The sequence below is a fragment of the Schistocerca nitens genome, chromosome 1, assembly GCF_023898315.1.
Source record: "Schistocerca nitens isolate TAMUIC-IGC-003100 chromosome 1, iqSchNite1.1, whole genome shotgun sequence".
NCBI classification, from domain to species: domain Eukaryota; kingdom Metazoa; phylum Arthropoda; class Insecta; order Orthoptera; family Acrididae; genus Schistocerca; species Schistocerca nitens.
Genome location: NC_064614.1, coordinates 495,489,203 through 495,511,924, shown reverse-complemented (window position 1 = coordinate 495,511,924; position 22,722 = coordinate 495,489,203). Strand labels below are relative to the sequence as shown.

General features: G+C 45.0%; 1 protein-coding gene across 1 annotated transcript in view; it reads left to right on the top strand.

Moving 5' to 3' along the window:
• LOC126256122 (anosmin-1) overlaps window positions 1–22,722 on the top strand; it is a 276,158-nt gene that overhangs the window by 210,191 nt on the left and 43,245 nt on the right. Inside the window, exon 3 of the mRNA XM_049955460.1 lies at window positions 18,617–18,815. Within this exon, the coding sequence (XP_049811417.1) occupies window positions 18,617–18,815 (199 nt within the window). The remainder of the gene's footprint in view (window positions 1–18,616; window positions 18,816–22,722) is intronic.

Here is a 22,722-nt window from a genome sequence, read left to right as displayed (position 1 = left end):
TTACTAGTGCGTGTTTCATTATGTGATTCTAAAATTGGTCGCTAAATTGAAACAACAGCTAGGCAACATCACGTGATCTACGTATACTATCGTCCAGGTACATACCTGTTAAAATGTGTCAGTTTCATCGTCATTCGCAGATGGATCTTGCTTTGGAGATTGTCTCTCATCTGCCACGCGCGAACAACTGATTAAATAAACACGAGATCAATTTCATCGAGATTCGCAGACGGGTCTTGCTCTGGACATTGCCTCTTATCCACCAAGAACGAACAATTGATAAAATAAGAAGTGCTTTGCGGTCTAGTTGTAAAGTGCTTTCCTGGAGACACCGTAACTTTTAATTTGCCTTTACGCTAGCCTTCACCTCCCAGTGATGTAAAGATATACTAGGTCGATACATGATTCGAATTCCACGTTTAACAATGGGTCCCTTTTGCCCTGTAGGATGACTGGGGTGGCCTAAGGGCGCGCAACTCACCAAAATGCCGTCCAATTGAAAGAAAAGGCTGTTGAACATCCGTCTTGTCTGACTTCCAATTTATTTTTACTTTATGTTAACACAAAAGTTGGACATCAACGACGATTAGAATGTGACAAGTTTTTACCTGGTTTTCTTGCTGGGTGATTATTTGCATATCATACTGATTAAAAATGTGCGATTGGCGCTATTCTTAATCAACTATCCAAACTTAGAGTATTAATTAAATAATAATAACTACACATATACAGATTACTGTTCTGATTTATTATTCCACTAGCGTTGCCCTGGCGTTGTCCGTGCATGTATTTTCTTCCAGTGCTATTAGTTCATCTCCTTCACCTTCTCTGCGTCCATCTCTTCTGCCCTCCTCTGTCCATCTCCTTCCCCTTCCTCTCTGGAAGACAAATGTAAATGGAAAGGGGATCAATCTCTCTGTAAACCTTCTTCAACCCCCACTCACTGTTTGTCTCTTGCTGCTCCTCCGTTCGTCTCATCATTCTCCCTCTACGTCCAATTCCTCCAGCCCCCTCTGTTTCCTCCTCGCCCCCTTTGTCTCCCCTGAGCCCTCTTTCTGTCCGTCTCCCCTTCCCTTTCTCTGTCCATCGCCTATTCCCTTTCTCTGTCCTTTTTCACCCAACTGTCTCTCAGTCCATGTCATCCTCGTCTCTCTCACTGCCCATCTCCGCGTTTTCCCTTCCTCTGTCCATCCCGTCCTCCCTCTCTCTCTCTACGTCCATCTCCTCATCTTCCCTTTCTCTGTTCATTTCCCCTTACCCATCTCTCTGTCAATCTCCTTCCCCCTCATATCTGCGTCCATAGCCGTCTCCATCTTCTCTATCTGTCCATCCCTTCCTGCCCCCTTCCATTTCTACGTTATCACACTCACCCTAATAGGAGGTTGCTGGTTCTTACTCCCACAGTATTTCATTCCAGACTGAAAGTAACATTCGTACCAGGTTTGGTAAAATAGGTCTAGGGACTTAGAATTAGTTCTTTACCCGCAGTTTTATCAGGAAACGCACATGTCATATGTATTTCACATTTATTTCATACATTTCATACATGTTTGTACACATGTATCACCTGTATCTCTAGCAAACTGCGCCCTGCAGTTTGTTTTTACGCAGCTCAATGTTTATGACGTCCTATCTCCTGAACAATGTGTCGTACTAAAGAAGTAATAAATTAAAACGTCATGCACGATGCAGCAGTTCTATTGTACGAACAGTGAAAATATAGTAAGCGCGAATTTCTTTCTTTTCACTGTTATGTGTGGGTTGTTAGCGATAAAAAGTTACACAAAGGTTTCAGATTATGTTTAAGATTTGTTGCAAGTGACTACGAGCTCCCATTCTCAAAAACTCAATAAATGAAGTCTGTGTATACGCTCTCCGTGGCCTACACTTCTTTTTCACCCCCACCCCTTTGATAGGTAGGTGGTTCTTGCCATACAGTATGTGACATGTGTACCAAGTCTGCGTGAAATCAGACCAGTGATTTAGGAGGAGATGTGGAACGTACATACATCCACACATACATACATACATGCTTCCATTTTGGTTATATACGAGGGTTGTCCAAAAAGTAAGTTCCGATCGGTCGTTAAATGGAAGCTACAGCGAAAATCAGAAACATTTTATTTCCAAGAGTTAGCTACACTTTCCAGATACTTTTCTACATAGTCGCCGCTCCGACGTAGACATTTGTCGGAGCGTTATACCAAATTTCCAACACCATCGTCATAAGAAGGTAGCCGCCTGTGCTTTCCGATAATTCTCTACGCTGGTCTATAGCGCGTAGCCTGCGCACAAGTGTTATCTTCGTATCCAGAGTTTCAAGTAAACAGAGATGATATTTAGGACGAGCCAATTAGGGCTGTGTTGTGGGTGATAGAACACTTCCCATCGAAAAGGCTGCAGGAGCGTCTTCACTGCCCCTGCAGACTGCGGCTGAGAATTTCCATGAAGAAGGAAGTGCGTGGCAGTTGTGTTAGGTGTGCTGCATACATTAAGGTGAAGCCTCTCAGCGGTATCTCCTACATCGTTGTTCTAGGCACCTTTACTCGCTCACAGTGCGCTCACGACTGAAAAGAGCGTCTTGATGCGATCGACGGTCATACTAGAGACACTACCCAACACATCTGTTCAAAGCTTCATCGGGTTTTCACTGTGGTGTCCATTTCGCGACCGATCGGAACTTGTCCACAAAGTATATATATAGGGTGTAAATTTTAAGTGACAAACCAGAATAACACGAAAAATAAGCTTCAGACGAAAAAATGTGTGGCACCGGTACAAGTAACCCGCTCCCGCTCTTCAGCCAGTAGAACTTAACGTTAACTTAGATGCTAACACAAAAAATACAGGGAGACACATGTACTACGACTTTAAAATAATTTGAAAAGGTGACGTGAATGAGAGAAACATAAATGATATAACGCCGTCTTCATGAACTGTTGAAAAACAGTGATAAAAATGTAGACAGACAACACACTTAGAAAACTAAAAAGGGAGTACCGTGCATTCTCATTAAAACTGGGAACGGACCTGCCCTGGAACGGCGGATTGTAGATGAAAAGTAGTTTGGGTACAGAGGGAGGTAGAGGAGTGATGGTGATGAGAATGGAGAACTGGTGAGAGGAGGTGACAAGATAGGGGTGGCTGTGGGGACAAGGAGACAGTGGCAACTGGTATTTGGAGTTATAGATTGGAGAGTAAAAGAAGGTGGGGGCTACAAGGAATAGGAAAAGGATGATGTTTGATAGTGGGAGGGGAGGAGGATGAATCCATGTGGAGAGGGAGTGGATAGGGTATCATGGATTCAGTGTTGATAGGACGGGTATACGTCGGGGCGTAGTTCGTTGTCCTGTAGAGGGAGACGGCTAATTTTTTTTTTTTTTTTTTTTTTTGAAAGGACGTGGAGAATTGGTGGTATGTGTAGCTAGAAGAGTTACGGGTGGTGTAAGTAATTCGGAGCTGTTCAATTTCAATGAGGAGAGGAGGGAATTTGATGAATTGGTCAAGGGTCCTTGTCTTAATGTTACTGATGATTCTGCTTTTAATTAGTAAGACGGGAATCTTTATATGATATTAGCTCATTCTTGTAGTTGTAAATTGTCTATGACAACTGTATTACTGGAACAACTTATATTTTGACAGTATCAGTTACGATCTTTGTGCACGGAATAAAGATAAAATATTCAGTCCCACATTCCTGTCCAAATTTCACGCTAAGTCTTAGGTAACATAGATCGCTGTCTACTCAGGTATACCTTTGAACTGTTACCCACGAGGTGTCGCTGCACACATCTCAGCCTTCTCTGACACTAGTTAATGAGTTCACTGTGTGGTACTGCGTGAAATAAAAGTCATAGCTACAGTTCTCAAGACCTGTAACGCTGAAAACAGGGTCATTTCCGCTTATAGTCTACTTACTATGTTTACCTTTCTATCTATTATTTTACTTTATTATATGTCCGGCCAACCACAGACTGCCCATAAAATTATTCGTCTGTAACTGATAAGCGGGAAATCCGTGTTCGAATCCCTGTCCGGCACAAATTTTCATTATCGTCAGTCCATTCTATACCTGATGTTTGTCCTCATTCGCAACTGCGAATTCGTTTAATGTATTTCATAACCGCTATAGTCGCCACAGTGCCTGTTCCATTGGTAATGCAGGCATATCCAAAGGAACTTTTCATCGTAATCAGAATAATACAGGCACTGCAATATCGGAAACATATGCAGTTAACGAATTAAACGTTGCAGGTGCTCTTTTTGTTCTGCACTCTAGGGCAAAAAAAAAAAAAAAACCGATGCACTACGAGAAGTTATGCAAATTGGTCACGAACTGATAGTCATACGGATATCGGCCTAAAATGTAAAATTGTAAACTTTGTTGGCCGATGGATGAATGTGTGACGCTGCAGCGCAATTTTACTGTGCATATTGCAGGGATAGTAAACAGTAAACAGGGGACATGTCGATACTAGGGCCTAAAGTGTTTGCAAATTTGATCCAGTGTCCTCAGTTGGACAGTAACTGTGCCTCGCAGACAGGTTCGTGAACAATATACGCAGAGGTCAGTATTTGTTAGAGGACGAGTAGTTGGGCTCAAAGAAGCCGGATGGGGTAGCCGGCGAATCGGTTGACATTTGAATAGGAGTGATGCCATTATTCGTTGAGAACCACGGCCGAACACAGTTTCAAGTAAGTAGCAGACGCCCTAGAGCGACGACAGAACGAGAGGACAGAGCAGTCGTGAGAGAGGCACTCAGAGCCCTATGTTGATTATTATTATCGCTCCGACGTGCAACTGGTGCTTCAGAGCCCACAAGGACCATTGATATGCGGCTCACAGAAAGGGGCTGAACTCACAGCGCCGCATGCACCGACTACTATTTACCTCTGTACACCAACAATTTCTTTTGCAGTGGTGTCGAGTACATTTGGCCTGGAATCGCTTTGAATGGAATAAAATTGTGTTCAGTGGTGAGTCCCGCTTCGAGCTGAGCTACGATGTCCAGCGAAGACGTGTCTGGAGATGCCTCGGATAGCACTGGGATACCAGCCTGACTTGCCAGCTTTTCGGACTGACAGTCAATACTGATAGTCTGGGGTGCTGTTTCATTCCATAGCAGGACTCCGTTGGTAGTCATCCGTGGCACCCTTAAAGCACAGCGGTACGTCGACCACATTGTATGCCCCGTTTTGTTGTCCTGGACTTAAATTTCAGCAAGATAATGTCCATTTTCCGACACAGTGAGAGTTTCTACTCTTGTCTTGGAGCATTCCGAACCGCACCGTGGCCAGGAATCTATTCCCAATTGAGAATGTTTGGAGCGTTAAGGGCACTGCCCTCCAATCAGCCCGGGATTTTGTCGACTTAAAGCGCCAGTTCGACAGAATTTGGCACGATATCCCTTAGGAGGATATTTAACAAACCTATCAACCAATGCCAAGCCGAATAACTGCTTGCATAAAAGCCTGAGGTGAACCAACGCATTACTGACTTGTTAAATTCTTGAAGATCTTTCTCATGAATAAATCATCCAGTTTTTACGACATTTTAATCATTTGTTTGTTTATACATGTACATCACATCCACCGATTTCTGTCCCAATTGTCGTGCGGAGTGGCCGCTGCGTTAGAGGCGCCATGTCACGAATTGAGTGGCCCCTCCCGCCGCAGGTTCGAATCCTCCCTTGGGCATGGGTATGTGTGTTGCTCTTAGCGTAAGTTACTTTAAGTTAGTTTAAGTAGTATGTAAGTGGCTCTGAGCACTATGGGACTCAACTGCTGTGGTCATCAGTCCCCTAGAACTTAGAACTACTTAAACCTAACTAACCTAAGGACATCACACACATCCATGCCCGAGGCAGGATTCGAACCTGCGACCGTAGCAGTCGCACGGTTCCGGACTGCGCGCCTAGAACCGCGAGACCACCGCGGCCGGCAGTATGTAAGTCTAGGGACCGATGATCGAAGCAGTTTGGTCCCTTAGGAATTCAAACACATTTGATCATTTTTTTCTGTCCCATCCAGATAATTCCTCCGTGGTGCGTCGTTTCTTTGAGAGCAGTGGAGTATATTTGTACAACTCTATTAGTAATCATAATTTTTGTCCGTGCAGGAGCAACGTAGATGAAGACAGTGGTAAGTCTACCAGCAATCCTTTATTCAGCAGTGAATGTCACATGGCTTATGGCTAGCAATTTAGAAGTACTATACCGAGCGAAGGAAGGTAATCTACATTCTCTCAGCCACCTCTACTTGCGTACTTGGCTAGTTTGTACGCACTATTCGAAAGATATCATTTCTGTTACATTTTCCTGCCTTTTATCTTCAATTATTTGTCACATGCGATCTGTATGTTGCCTACTGTTTACGTAACTTTCACTTCCCTTAGCAAGTGGCTTATAGATGTTAGCGTGAAAGCTCCGAGGTCTCAAAATTATTCTTGCAAGCATTAATATCCTGGCGTATTGACAGTTCCTTCACCTTTCGTTGACACGTTATTCTAACATATCATTACTACGAAAGAACTAATTAACTATCGAAATTTTTCTGTGCTGGTTATGTTATAATCGAGCCCTTTGTGTGGATTTCTTTACATATTTGTTCTTCTGTGCAATGCCGGTTTCCGCAGACCTGACAGGTCGGTAACCCAGTCAGCAAGTATGCTTCACGGGTAACATAACGCGCAGGCTCCTAGCCAGGTGTGGTTCGGTATACGCCCGGTAAACAATGAAAGAGGGAGTTACACTACTACTTGTCCTACAAAATTTCCTTGTATTCTGAGAAATATAATATAAACTCCTATCATCATCAATTAAAGCATTCTCCAATAGACGCTATGCAATGAAAACATTCCCCGATAGTTGCTATCAGTCACCATTTGTCAAAAGGTATCTTAAATTTTTATTAATGTATTTCGAGGTATGGACCTCGTCGTCAGTCAGACTTTGTTCTTAACGATGTTAATAGAAGCTACAGTTTAAAGCTGGAAATTTTAGCTGTAATTGACGGGAAAGTTGATCGAGAAATTTGTTCGGAGTTGGTAATGTTTGCCATGGTGACACGGAGCAACAGCAAGTGGTCGGAATATAATGTGTAGCATAGGTCTCACTGCAATGTAAAATTTATGAAACGGCCGATTTCGCTTTGCAAATATCAGTTTTCAAGTTTTACTGCGCATGGGAGACTGTAGACAATATATTCTTTTTTAAACCCAAGGATTCTGCAGCGAAAAACTTAGTAGCTCTTAACGACAATGGCAAAACAATTGATACGTAGATTTTGCAGCAGCAGTAGTATGAGGAATGGAAGTGACTGGAGGTTAAGGGGGCACAAAAGTATTCTATTAGTCACGATATCTTTGTTATTAAAAACAACTGAGCTCTAGCTCGAATTTCCTTCTACACAAGAAAGGCCAGCCACGCGGAGTGGCCGCGCGGTTTGAGGCGTCGTGTCACGGGTTGCGCGGCCACTCCCGCCGGAGGTTCGAGTCCTCCCACGGGCAGGGGTGTCTGTGTTGTTCTTAGCAGAAGTTAGTTTAAGTAGTGTGTAAGTCTAGAGACCGATGACCTCAGCAGTATGGTCCCTTAGGAATTCACACACATTTGAGCATTTTGAAGAAAGGTACAAGGAAATACTAAAATAAAAATGAGGTATGCACATAGTAAAAATTTCATTCAAAGTAATCTCATATAAAAATATTGAGACAATGTGTTCAGTAATTTTAACAGGAAACAATAATTACACAGCAGATTTCTCTGCAGCACGTGAATTAAGGTACATGACGGTCCACATAGACTGCCGGATGGCACATTCAAGCAGTTCACTATACAAACAACACAGCAGAAAACTGTCAAAGATGAGTGTTTCACTTAGAGAGTCCTGAGTACGCGGCATACAGCACAAGATACGGTCACTGTCCGTGCGCTCCAGCCACAGACTTCTCGGACACTGGGATATCGCAGATCGGTCCGCACTCCACGCAGTCAGCGCTGCTACCTCCGTGTTGTCCTCCTGACAAGCTGCCAGCCACTAAGCACATCAGGTTCTCCTGCTTCGCAGCTTCATAGAACACTGTCACCCCAGTCGTAAGGTCGGGTGGAGCAAGTATGGGACTCCTTTGATCAGCCCCACGCCCTGTCGCCAGCAGCGAGAAAACTGCAGCTTTGAGGCTACCTCCTGAGCGGAGCAGAACAACAGAGCTGCAATAATTACGGCACCAATGAAAGTTTTTCTAGGTAGTATTGCTGTCTTGACTTGGGGGTGTCTGTAAAAAAAGAGAAGAATAATACGTCTAGAATAGTAGTCCTGGGGGTAATTAACCCCTGAGGGATAAAATGTAATTTTTCGAGGCGTAAAAAGAAAAGGGTTCGATTCTGTTTCGGCCACGAAACTAAATTATTTTAAAGAAGATACAATAGGTCTAGAAAAATGTAGGCACTCTTTGGTAGTCAATATTAACGGGAAAAAATGACGTACCGTTGCAGCTCTTGCATAGGAGGGAAGGTTATTTTATGTGATCAAAGTGACTCTCACTAGCAGCCAAACAGCGTAGATGTCGCTGTTCTGTTGACCGGACTACGGCTGTCAGTGCTGCCTGTTGAGCTGCACAGGACGCCTCGATGGTTTCTCGTAGCTCGCTCAGTGTAGCTGGCTTCTGTCGATAAACTTCATTTTTTTTTTTTTGGTACCCACAGATAGAACTCGAGAGATGTAATGTCTGAAGATCCGAAATGGAAAAAAGAACACATTGACACCGGTGTGTCAGACCCATTATACTTGCTCCGGACACTGCGAGAGGGCTGTACAAGCAATGATCACACGCACGGCACAGCGGACACACCAGGAACCGCGGTGTTGGCCGTCGAATGGCGCTAGCTGCGCAGCATTTGTGCACCGCCGCCGTCAGTGTCAGCCAGTTTGCCGTGGCATACGGAGCTCCATCGCAGTCTTTAACACTGGTAGCATGCCGCGACAGCGTGGACGTGAACCGTATGTGCAGTTGACGGACTTTGAGCGAGGGCGTATAGTGGGCATGCGGGAGGCCGGGTGGACGTACCGCCGAATTGCTCAACACGTGGGGCGTGAGGTCGCCACAGTACATCGATGTTGTCGCCAGTGGTCGGCGGAAGGTGCACGTGCCCGTCGACCTGGGACCGGACCGCAGCGACGCACGGATGCACGCCAAGACCGTAGGATCCTACGCAGTGCCGTAGGGGACCGCACCGCCATTTCCCAGCAAATTAGGGACACTGTTGCTCCTGGGGTATCGGCGAGGACCATTCGCAACCGTCTCCATGAAGCTGGGCTACGGTCCCGCACACCGTTAGGCCGTCTTCCGCTCACGCCCCAACATCGTGCAGCCCGCCTCCAGTGGTGTCGCGACAGGCGTGAATGGAGGGACGAATGGAGACGTGTCGTCTTCAGCGATGAGAGTCGCTTCTGCCTTGGTGCCAATGATGGTCGTATGCGTGTTTGGCGCCGTGCAGGTGAGCGCCACAATCAGGACTGCATACGACCGAGGCACACAGGGCCAACACCCGGCATCATGGTGTGGGGAGCGATCTCCTACACTGGCCGTACACCACTGGTGATCGTCGAGGGGACACTGAATAGTGCACGGTACATCCAAACCGTCATCGAACCCATCGTTCTACCATTCCTAGCCCGGCAAGGGAACTTGCTGTTCCAACAGGACAATGCACGTCCGCATGTATCCCGTGCCACCCAACGTGCTCTGGAAGGTGTAAGTCAACTACCCTGGCCAGCAAGATCTCCGGATCTGTCCCCCATTGAGCATGTTTGGGACTGGATGAAGCGTCGTCTCACGCGGTCTGCACGTCCAGCACGAACGCTGGTCCAACTGAGGCGCCAGGTGGAAATGGCATGGCAAGCCGTTCCACAGGACTACATCCAGCATCTCTACGATCGTCTCCATGGGAGAATATCAGCCTGCATTGCTGCGAAAGGTGGATATACACTGTACTAGTGCCGACATTGTGCATGCTCTGTTGCCTGTGTCTATGTGCCTGTGGTTCTGTCAGTGTGATCATGTGATGTATCTGACCCCAGGAATGTGTCAATAAAGTTTCCCCTTCCTGGGACAATGAATTCACGGTGTTCTTATTTCAATTTCCAGGAGTGTATTTGGGGCACTACGTCAGTAGTGTGCGGATAAACTAAAAATTTGAATCGGCCAGCTACAGTGTCCGCGTGGCCAAAGCAGTTAAGGCAGGCTTCATGAGAAGCAGTCCGGCTTTCGCAGCCGTGCAGTGCGGACGTGCTGTTGTTTCCGCCGCACGGGGCGGCCGAGCGGTTCTACGCGCTACAGTCTGGAGCCGCGCGACCGCTACGATCGCAGCTTCGAATCCTGCCTCGGGCATGGATGTGTGATGTGTGTGATGCCCTTAGGTTAGTTAGGTTTAAGTAGTTCTAAGTTCTAGGGGACTGATGACCTCAGAAGTTAAGTCCAATAGTGCTCAGAGCCATTTGAACCATTTTTTGCTGTTGTTTCCGCCTGCGCGCTCTCTGTTGTTTACTTTCAGTGGCCGTCGATTACATGTACTACAACCATGGCCAACCGTTTCCGAAAATCCACACTACGATTCATCTTCTGCAATGACTAGACCCGACCAAGGGCCTTGAAGTGGACCGCTTCCTAAGCGGGATAGCTAAGACCCTAAGTTCCGACATTTTGGGGAACCATTTGCCCATTTTAAACGACACCGTTTACGTCAAAGTCATCAATGACGCGTTGTGCGAATGAATACTTCGTGATATCAAACGTCTACTACGCTTTTTCTACGTCGACGGCAATGTTGGTGCGCTCACTGTCGACCACGCAGACTTGGGAAGTGCACCATACGAGTTTTCGAACTCCCATTCGAGTTACCGATGGAAGACGTTCTACATCTATGTCTACCTGGATACTCTGCAAATCACGTTTATGTGCCTGGCAGAGGTTTCATCGAACCAACTTCACAATAATTTTCTGTAATTCCAATATCGTATAGCGTGCGGAAAAAACGAACACCTGTATCTTTAGGTGGAAGCTCTGATTTCCCGTATTTTATTATGGTGATCGTTTCTCCCTACGTACGTTCGAACTTCGTCTTGGTCTTAACAAGTGAAATTGTTTAATTTGATATTTAGATATTTGGCATGAAATAGAAAAGTTTCTTTGTTATCCCTGGACTATCATCCTTCCTCATTTCATTACTCGTGAGGTCAGAGTCGCTACTGGTGTAGTCATTAATTCTAACATACTCCATTGATGTTAATACAGGTTTACCTTTGGAGATAGTGGAGGTGTCCGGATGACGATGGGCTGTCGTACAGCAGCTGATGCAACATAATTTTATAGAATGCTTTGACTCGTTGCCTTGAGTATGTGAGAATTGTGTCTTAAGTCTAACTGACGAATGTAGATGACTAACGGGTGTGTGTAGAATATGGTGATATGTCTGTGTTGTATGATGATGAAGGAAAGAACACGCCCTCACTACATGAGATACTGGAAAGAATTTTGGAAATCAGTCCAGGAGAATAGTGCAAAATCGGGTAAACGGAAAATTTACGTCACCACCTCTCTTCCCCTTGTAAGCCAAATAGTCCAGGTGAAAATTTTTTCTCTCTCCTGGATCCGAACCCGCTACCACCGAGATTAGCGTCACTGAATAGGAGTTGTTTAGCGTCCTCGTTTACTGAGACGAGTTTGTCAATTTTCTTATGCAGAATGGTCAAACACTGGAATCTGTCCACATTCCTCTCAATAAACACCGATTTACCCTCCCCCGCCCCGCTCCATAGGTAGGCATTTGAAGCCAGACCATGACAGCACCAGTACCACCAGTACAAAGCTTCGTTATGGTTTGCATGTACGTTTCATCTGATAGTATGTTTCATTTTGCCCATATAATAATTCTGTCACAATTAAAATTAATTTTATCGATGAAAAATAGGAAATCTGTGTACCGGACTATAATACCTCGATTAACACACTTATCTGTAAATTACAGCCTTTTGTATATGTTCTACCTTCTGACGTGCGGTTTTTAAAGAATCGGTCATTGGAACCAAGCCCATCTCACTATCGTACAGAGTGCCCGAAAAATGTAGTTTGTTCAGTTATTCATTTCAAATCACGACGTTATTATAGGTTTCTCAGTAGATGTTACAGCTTACGTTCACTCTCTGGAGGATGGCTCTTGAGATAGAGAACTTCTTTCATGTTTTGTGATGACTGACTGACTTCACAATCACATCACAATTATTTGCACCATATATCGACATTTCCCCATCATATTTATGATCTCGTTGCATTTTTTCCCTCCTGACGCAATCTAACTGCTTTTCGCATTTCGTCGATGATAGTAGTTTCAGTATAGACGCCATTTTTCTCCGCTACGCTTTATACGGCATTTGAATGATAGTGCTTGTGTACTCTTCACCGTCGTTATCTCATAGTGATTATTTTTCATTAATGACGTAAAACGTACGAATAATTTCATTCGAGGATAAAGAATACCTTCAGTTACTGTATTCTAGTTCAAATGGTCAATTCTTTCATTTTCGAGAGCTTTTTGCTCTTTGTTTGATACAAACTGCTCTGCATATGCAAACAGGTATTCATTTATACGCACAGACTTAATGAGTTAAGACTATAGGGAAAAGGAGTAGAACACCTTGAAAGACGATGTCGATCTTTATCCGATAACATAATATGCCACTTGAGGGATGGTGGATGTACTGATGACAGATGACACAGTGACATGGATCCCATAAGTCCGTCTGTGTCTACCCTGTCGAAAGTGAATGCCAGTGGCCAGAAGGCTCAGCGTAGAGAACAGAGTTTGACGTGGTCGCCATGACATCACGCTCTTGCCCAGATATCATCTGTCTATTTCGTATCAAGTATTTTTCGAGGGAAAAAAATTAGAGATCATTATACAATGTTCTCGAGCTTTTCCGAATATTCTCTAACGTTAACGAGTGGTTTCGAATGTTCTGAAATATTTTCGAATGTTCTAAAATGTTGCTAGGAACTGACACATATCACATTGATCCACACTTTCACAAAATCATCTTCATCGATGAGTTGTGGAGCATAGTAAAGTCAGAGGAACAACTCAACGAAAAATTGTTTCCACTTATAGTGAGAAACTACGTAAGCAAACAACAGTTGCAAGAGTGAAACATTTTGGTGACAGGAAATGACGAAGTTCAACAAGCAGATGACCAAACAGTGACACAAGAGGAAGAAAAAGTGTTTAAATCCAATGATATAATTATGAACCAATGCGGGAGCGTAATATTCGCAACAAAATCCCTAAATTCGCTCAATGTTCCAGGTATGTCCTGGTGAAAAAGCTTCGATACAACATAATAGAAGCGCAAATACAAGACACGATCAAAAAGTTTCCATTTGAGGGCGTTGCTACAGCGTTTATGCAACATAGCGAGACTCCGATGAGGATATATAAGCACCGAGATGTAGGAAAGACATTAGTGTGGCATTCGAGTCTTTCCGTTGTGCGTACGGTAAATGCGGAAACGTGAACATGGTAACGTTATAAAAAATGCGCCCAAACAAGTCAAGTGGGAGACAATCGAGCACCCGCCCTGTAGTCGTGATCTCTCCCCATGTGATTATCATGCCTTCGGTCGCTTAAATCAAGCTTGAAGGGAAAACGATTTCTGTCTGTCGAGGATGTGCGGCAGGCAGCTACAGACTTTTTCACGCAGCAGGACATATTGTTTTATCAAACGGGTGTGTTCAGTCTGGTGGGTCTATGGGATGATTCTCTCAATGCCCACGGCGAGTTTGCCTGATTGGCATACTTACCGATTCTGAACTGTACGGCCTTCGAACGGAAGTTTTTTGATCGCCCTTTATACTAACTGAAAAAGAGAAAGGCGAGTCGGTAATTATGAGCCGAATTTATTTAAGAAATTCCACTTTCCTGCAAGATGACCGTACATTATGACTATCAATAAAGCTCAATAAACCAGAAATACATACCCAATATGCGAAGGAAATTTGAAACTCTTGTGTTTCCCCCACGAGCAACTATGATGCTTGTTTTGCGCGTTTGCATGTTTGACACCAATCAAACTGAAACGGCTTGGCACAAGAAGTTAGAACACCAAATGTAATTTATGTTAGATGCTTTACAAATGAGATGACTGATGCAAACATGTTTTTTTCAATTCAGGAAACAAATGAAAAAAAATACTAGGCGAAGCAGGTGTCTTCCAGGTAGTATCTTATATTACTTTACGTGCAACCATGTAAGAATATTTTAGGTTGTATCACTACATAAACTATCTGACAAAAAGCGTTCCGACAGCTATTATTGAACATTGATATGAGGTGTGTGTGTGTGTGTGTGTGTCCCACCCGTTATCGTTATAACGGCTTAAACTCTGCTGGGGACACTTTCCACGAGGTATCTGAGTGTGTGTGATTGAATGGTAGCCAACTCCTCCTCAGGTCATAACTCCTGGTCAAAATGGTCAAATGTCTCTGAGCACTATGGGACTTAACATCTGAGGTCATCAGTCCCCTAGACTTAGAACTATTTAAACCTAACTAACCTAAGGACATGACACACATCCATGCCCGAGGCAGGATTCGAACCTGAGACCATAGCAGTAGCGCGGTTCCGGACTGAAGCGTCTAGAACCGCTCGGTCACAGCGGCCGGCGGACTCCTGGTACCTAGTATAATTTCAACAACGTTGTTGTCCACAATCATTGCCTCACATGTAGTACTTTATGACATGGTGCATGGTCATGGCGATACAATCAATCATCGTCTCGTAACCGTTCCTGTACTACACTGAAGAGCCGAAGAAACTGGTACATCTGCGTACTATGGTGTAGGGCTCCCGAGAGCACGCAGAAGTGCCGCAACACGATGTGGCGTGGACCCGACTAATGTCTGAAGTAGTGCTGGAGGTAATTGACACCATGAATCCCGCAGAGCTGTCCATAAATCCGAAAGATTACGAGGGGGTGGAAATCACTTCTGAACAGCAATTTGCAAGACATCCCAGATATGCTCAGCAATTTTCACGTCTGGGGAGTTTGGTGGCTAACGGAAGTGTTCCTGGAGCCATTCTGTACCACTTCTGGACGTGTGGCGTGTCGTATCGTCCTGCTGGAATTGCCCAAGCCCTTCGGAATGCACAATGGACACGATTGGATGCTGGTGGTCAGACAGGATGATTACGTAAGCGTCACCTGTCAGAGTCGTATCTATACGTATCAGGCGTCCCATATCACTCCAACTGCACATGCCTCACACCATTACAGAGCCTCCACCAGCTTACATAGTCCCCTGCTTGCATGCAGGGTCCATGGATTAATGGGGTTGTCTCCATACCCGTATACGCCCATCCGCTCGATACAATTTGAAACGAGACTCGTCAGGCCGGGCAACACGTTTCCAGTCATCAGCAGTCCAATTTCGGTGTTGACGGGCCCAGGTGAGGCGTAAAGCTTTGTGTCGTGCAGTCATCAAGGGTACACGAGTGGGCCTTCGGCTCCGAAAGCCCGTATCGAAGCCGCTTCATTGAATGGTTTGCACGCTGACACATGTTGATGGCCCAGTACTGAAATCTGCAGAAATTTGCGGAAGGGTTGCACTTCTGTCACGTTGAACGATTCTCTTAGTCGTCTTTATTCCCATTCTTGGAGGATCTTTTCCCGGCCGCAGCGATATCGGAGACTTGATGATTTACCGGATTCCTGATATTCATAGTACACTCGTGTAATGGTTATAAGGGAAACTCCGCACTTCATCGCTACCTCGAAGACGCTGTGTCCCATTGCTCGTGCGCCGACTATAACACCACGTTCAAACTCACTTAACTTGATAAACTGTCATTGTAGCAGCAGTAACCAATCTAACAACTGCACCAGACACTTGTCTTATATAGGTTTTGCCGACCGCAGCGCCGTATTCTGCCTAATTATGTATTTCTGAATTTGAATACGCATGCCTATACCAGTTTCTTTGGTGCTTCAGTGTATATGCAATACAAAATGCTGTGAAAGTTGTTCATATCCTTCCTTAAATGCAACAAGCGGGCCACACTAACTACGAAAAATAACCTCATACCTGTTCGGTACTTCGCTGTCGACACTTCACATGATGGTAGGTAATGTTCTGCAGGTATTCGCAAACTCACACCCTTCCATCGGATTACTACAGACTGCAGAGCGATTAATCACGCCAAATGACTCGTTTCCAGTCACCCACTTTACTCACTCTAAAGCGTCGCATAGCATTGACTACAGGTTCAAATGGCTCTGAGCACTATGGGACTTAACTACTGAGGTCATCAGTCCCCTAGAACTTAGAACTACTTAAACGTAACTAACGTAAGGACATCACACACATCCATGCACGAGGCAGGATTCGAACTACCGACCGTAGCGGTCGCGCGGTCCCAGACTGTAGCGCCTAGAACTGCTCGGCCACTCCAGCTGGCTGAATACAGGTATGTGTCCCTTATGACGAGCTGTTCGGCCATTGTACGCCACTGTCATTGTGCTAACTGGACTGCTGGTAGCACCTTGGAACTCACGACTGATTTCTCCCTCTGATTTCATGTGAGTTTTCTATAATCACCCTGCGGCAACACTCGATGGTCCTTGTCTGTCAGCACTGAGGTCCTCGTGGTCTCGGATTGGCCGTACTTGTTCCTTCGCGTTTCCACTTTACAATCACATCACCAATAGTCGCCTTGGACTGCTTCAGAAGAAGGGAGATTATGGTTTAACCCCCTGTCGGCAGCTTTAGAAGGCTTGAAATGTCCTAGATGCATTTACCTAAATGATATCCAGTGACTAGTCCACGTTCGGACTGACTGATCTCTCCTGAGCAACATACTGGAGGGCACACCTCTCGTATCATCTAGTGGTCAATTCTGCATTACACAGAGGTTTACGCATGCTTCTGATCAGATTGTGTACCGTAGATGTACTTAGTGTACTCTGCTCCATAATGTCGACTGTTCATAATAATGTGATGCACGTATTTTGTACATTAGTTATTCTTTCGGAACTAGAGTGTCAGTTGTTTACGTGGTACTGTTTTCTCGTGGTTTAGTCATTTCAAGTCATGTGTTCTATATATAAGATTCTACCGAAAAGCATTTGATCATCATAGACCGCACCAACCGCTCCTTCCGTCTCCATGATTTCTACCTCACCCTTTATCGTCGTCCCATCCAGCTCACCCCGAGATACCTTGGCCTCACCCTCGACCGTCACCTCAGCTGGACCCCTCACCTCCTGACCATCCAGCAGAAAGCCCATTCCTGCCTTCGCCTCCTGAAACTCCTGTCTGGCCGGACATGGGGATTGCACCCTTCCACCACCCTCCACAATCCCTCATCAGCCCTATCCTCTGTTATGCCAGCGTTGCCTGAATCTCCACACCCACCCACTTTTACGATTCCCTCCAAATCCTCGAACGCCATGCAGCCTGGCTTGCCTTCTGTATCCGCCTCTTTCCCCCACATGACTCCTGTATGACCTCATCCCCTTCCCCCACCTCCTCCTTTTCCTCCAACATCTCTGCATCCTTTACACTGTCTGCAGGCTTGATCCCCCTCACCCCATGGTTTCCTCCTTCCTCTCCACTACCCGCCCATTGCCACACCTCTATCGCTGTATCTCCCTCTCTCCACCTCCACACCCTCCATCTCCTTCATCAAGGCAATTTCCAGCACCTCCCCCTCCCAGATGATGAACTTTTCCGTGACATATACCCCTCATTCCAACTTTAACCTGGCCTTGTCCCCCCCCCCTCCCCATGGCCTCCCTTCTTCCTCTCCCCTCCTTCTCCCAGTGCGGATTTTTCTCCTTATCTCCCTGAGCCCTTGCACCCTCTCATCGGCTGTTTTCCTCTCCCGTCCTTTCCCTTCCGAGCCATCCTTCGGCGCAACACCCACCTCACCCCCTTTCTTTCCCCTCCTCCTCGCCTGCTTTCCCCTTCTTCCAATTTCCCTTGCCCCCCCCCCCCCTTGCAGATCCTCACAGGTTCTTATTCTGTTATTCGTTATCAGTGTGCTACGTTAGTGTTGTGTTTCGGTGCCGTTATACATTGTGATCTAGTGATGTGGGTTTTCATTGTGTGCTCGACCTGTTTCTCGTCCATGACAGTTGCTTGCTACGCCGTCCGTCATGTGGCTGTTTTACTCGTTCTACGGACTTTTATGCTCCAACCGTACTTTGCCTGGCGCCTTTTAATGTAGGGTGTGTTTTTTTTTGTGTGTATCATACTTTTTAGATTTTTATCTCTGATTTACAGTCACCGCTTTGTTTGTCTTCTTTGCTTCTGTTCCGCCTTTTTTGTTTCTGTATTCCGCCATGTTATCTCCTTCATATTGTTTTTAAATGTCTTCCTGTCTATTTATGTCTCTCGGCTGAAGAGCAGCGCTTATGTTGCTGATGGGGAATGGAAATGACAATAAAGGGAAAAAAAGCATTTTAGTGCTAACAATGTGCATCATATCTGAACTGTGTATTGTGGCGCAGGTAGAAGGTAAGGTTGGAGACTGCGGACTGAAGTGACGGGCCTGCGTGTGTTGGTGTGCTGCAGTGCGCCGAGCAGTGCGCGCGGGAGCGCGCGGTGAGCAAGGCGGGCAGCTGCCCCGGCGACCTGTCGGCGCTGTCGGCGTTCGAGGCGGCTTGTATCACGGCGTGCGCGCACGACGGCGACTGCCCCGCCACCGACAAGTGCTGCCCCAACGCCTGCGGCGCCACCTGCCAGCGCGCGCAGCAGCTGGACGTCGCGCCAGGTACTGCAGGGGGACGCTCCCACCTCCAACACACCGCGCATTTATCTTATCTTTCATTAGTCCCCCAGAAGGAAGGACGCAGCATCGGAGAGAATCTAATGCCCTTTCGAGTCTTAGCTTCATTAGGTATTGTTGTTTGCACACACTGAAAGATTGTGGTGAGGAACGTTAGATTACACATCGTCTAACAAGGAGCTGAGTGTGAGGTCGCAAAATGGCAGCGATGTTATGGCTTTCGATGCTCCACGTATTGTTTACCATGCACCCACAATATTGGCTGCTAATGCAACAAGAAGCGGAACTGGAGATATCCAATGATGAGTACAGCATTAGCCTACGGAGCGTAGTTGAACCGTTCAGTCGACAAGTAACTCACAACAGTACTGCAGTCCTGGCGGTACTGATAAAAAGCAGAGCAATGGCAAGGATAAACAAACCAAATATTGCATTATACCTACAGCTACAGTTATCGAAGTTGACATTTCGCCAGAAATGGGACCATGGAATTCCCGCACAGTGAGAAAGAATTGGCAGATGGAATACCTGTATTAGCGTTTCCGCAAGATGATACATGTATTAGCGTTTCCGCAAGATGAGTTAGTGGAATGTGTGGTGCCGTATACCCTCGACTGTGCGAACAATGTACATGAGGAATACAATGGTGACGATACGGGCTTAACAAGTGAAAGTGACACTAAAACACGTGTCGACCCACGTAGTTCATCACCCTTGTCGGACAGGGAGCCATAAATCCCGTCTTCAGTGAAACTTAGTGAAGGATAGTCGTTGTCCAAGGAGCGGATACTAAACAAATACGTACGTGGAAGATCATTTGCAGTATATTAAAAAAGAATTATGAACTATTTTCGAATAAGTCCGCAACAGTATGACCGTGTAGTGCATAAGAAAAACTGGATATTCAAGGGAGGACAAAGCGCACTTGTTACAAAAACTGGTGTTTGCGCGTTTCGAGGATGCTCGATACAATTTACACGATGTGCATGATAGAGACCTACGTTACGCACATTGAATTGTGCGCTTCATAGAGTACAGTGATTTCAAGGAAACCAGTGTACGATTGCACAACTTCAATCAGTGCTACAGGGTTGGAACACGTAAGGTAACGAAATTCTGGACGATGCATAGCAAACTGCGAAATCGGCTCCAAAATTGCTAGATGAAATGAACGAACTTATCCCATGATTTTATAAGGGATTTGTTTTCAATTCCAGCCACTCGGGATTTGAAGAATAAATGCGTGTGAAAGGGACCCTGGAAATTGGAGGTACGAAAAAAGTTGTATCAAGATCAACTAATATTAATGCCTTAACGTATCCGTATACAATTATGCCGACTGTTTATCTCAATGGTAAATTGGCTGAAAAGTTATTTATTGTGGTGGAGGTGCTCTGCCCCCTGCGGTTCTTTGTCGTATGCGTGATCTTGCAAGGGCAGTAGTGAGTATTTACGTAACAGCAAGCAAGAGTAGGAAAATGGGTGTAAGAGAAATAGACTGTGGTATGAACACTGCTTTTGGCCAATACTTGCTCAAATTAACTTCTTTTGCTTGATTCCTGGTCTGTGATACAAAATCGTACTCCTTTAAAGAAAACTATCCCTCCTGGAAAGTGTGTGACATTGCAAATCATACCACCGTGAACCACACGATAAATTCAGCCTCTGGATGTTTGTTTTTTCTGTGCCCATAAAATATATTATCGCAGCTTCGCCTTAATGGTTGGTCAGTTTCACAATAAGCCTCGCGGCACACTCTTTCGCATTCGGTTGCATGCCATCACGTTCCATCAGCTCCCATCACCCCGTTAGACAAATATGTTTCTATAAGCATTCTTTACAAGTAGATACCTAGATGAATGACCTGCACCGTTTGCAACTCACAAGGAATTCTCATTCGATCTTGTTGGACGAAATCTCTGTGATCACTGTGGCGCACCATTTTTCATTCAGCAATCATTGTGCAAGTTAATGGTTTGTCTTCAACAATTCTTGAATTGACGAAATAAATCTCGGGTGAACGGCCTGGTATGAGTGTGCATACGATACAATATTTCGGCAATCGACCACGTTGCCATCATGAGGTGCGCTGATGTACTGACCGGCGGTGGGCCGGCGCCATGTATATATAGGACAATCCCCCTCCCGCTCCTCTCTCAAGCGCTTCCTATGAACGCCATCTGCAGTGGGACGAACACATAAGACCAGTCGTTGGGAAAAGGAATGAGACAGCTGGATTTGTTCTGGAGAAGTGCATTTCTAAAAGGAATCGCATACATGACACTAGTGTATTCAGTTCTAGATGGTGCTGTAGTGTTTGGAGCTGCTATCAGAGGACATCGAACGAATTTGGAGACGCGCTGTTAGCATCATGACTAGTCGGTACAGTCGGTGCGAAAGTAACTTTTCTCAAGGAACGTAAATGGTACTCATCAGAATAATGGTGGTTCTCTCGAAAATGAGTTGGTAAATACAGAAAACTAACAACTGCGCTGCCACTACGTTGCAACTCGCACAGGACCATAAGACAGGACAGAAATATCACTGACTTTAGCAGCAACTACGATCTGCGTCGCATTATGTAGTGGCTTCCGGAGTGTAGTAACTGTAGGTATAGGTGCAGGCGTAGTAGTTCGAAGGATTCTCCCGTAGCATTGGTGAACAAACCAAAGTGGCAGTTTCTAGGGGAAGTTACGCATAGTACATGAGGAAGGCCGATTGTATATTTCTAACCCATTCCGTCCTACAACGAGTTCACGACCATAGTCACTGCGCCATTTCGCTCCGTTCAGGACGTTGTGGTTGTCTCATCATCAACGTGACTTAGTAGCCAAATAAACGAAATCTTCCATCCGCCCAAGCTACTTGTGCTGAGAAAACCTATTGCCCTCGTTGAGTGCCTTGGATCGCTGGAAAATCTCTTACTACACAGTCACAAAAGTTGAAAAGAGAAGCTAAAAATATAATTTAGTGGAAGGAGGTGCATTAACGCATCCTGTAATTGAAACTCGTTTTACAAATATTTAAAAAATAAGAGGTCAAAAACTGTCGTCTGTCATAAGCAACATTGCACTTCCACGTTCAAAATTTTTAATTTGACCTCTCTTTAAAACCAGGAGCACTATCGGGAGAGTAAATACGAAAAAAATGTAATAAATCATTACCAAAGCACATTTATCCTCATGCCAATGAAAAATATGAAATTCGACAACATATTTTCAGTTCAAATTTGAAGATGTTTTTGACATATTACATACTAATGCCTCGTACATTCTGTGCAGTTTGGTGTGGCCTTCACTAACTACAAATTTCGTACAAACTAGAGGAATTACAAAGGAATGTAGAAATATTTCGAAACAATGTCTGTAATGTGTAAGAAAACGCAATTACGCACTTTACACTTTCTTGGAGTGGAGAAGCCAGTCTTTTGATTTAGTATTCGTAAGACAGGTGCACTCTGCATACGATGGCTTGCTTAGTCACTCACAGCCCTTTATACGAAGACGTTGGCTGTAAACAATTATAAGGGTCTAACTGGTTGTTTTGAGAAATTACGCAGCAAAGGTTTCAATAAAATCACCTAAATATGATAATTTAAGCACATGCAATGTGATTCTTATTCAGGTAAGTCATTGTTTTCAAATATATTTACAGTAATGGCATATTTTTAAAATGGTATATTCTACCTTACTTTTATTTTTTAAAATTCGTCAGTGGGTAATTAACACTGTTGCAAACTGAGTACGCTTAATATGTATTACTATTGAGTTATCACTCTTTATTTGGTGTGGGTTTTAAAGAAACGTTACTGTGAAACCTCTCAAAAATACAAATTCAGAATGTTCGAATTCTTTCAGTTTTTGATAGTAAGAGTTCCAATGAAAATTTTTGC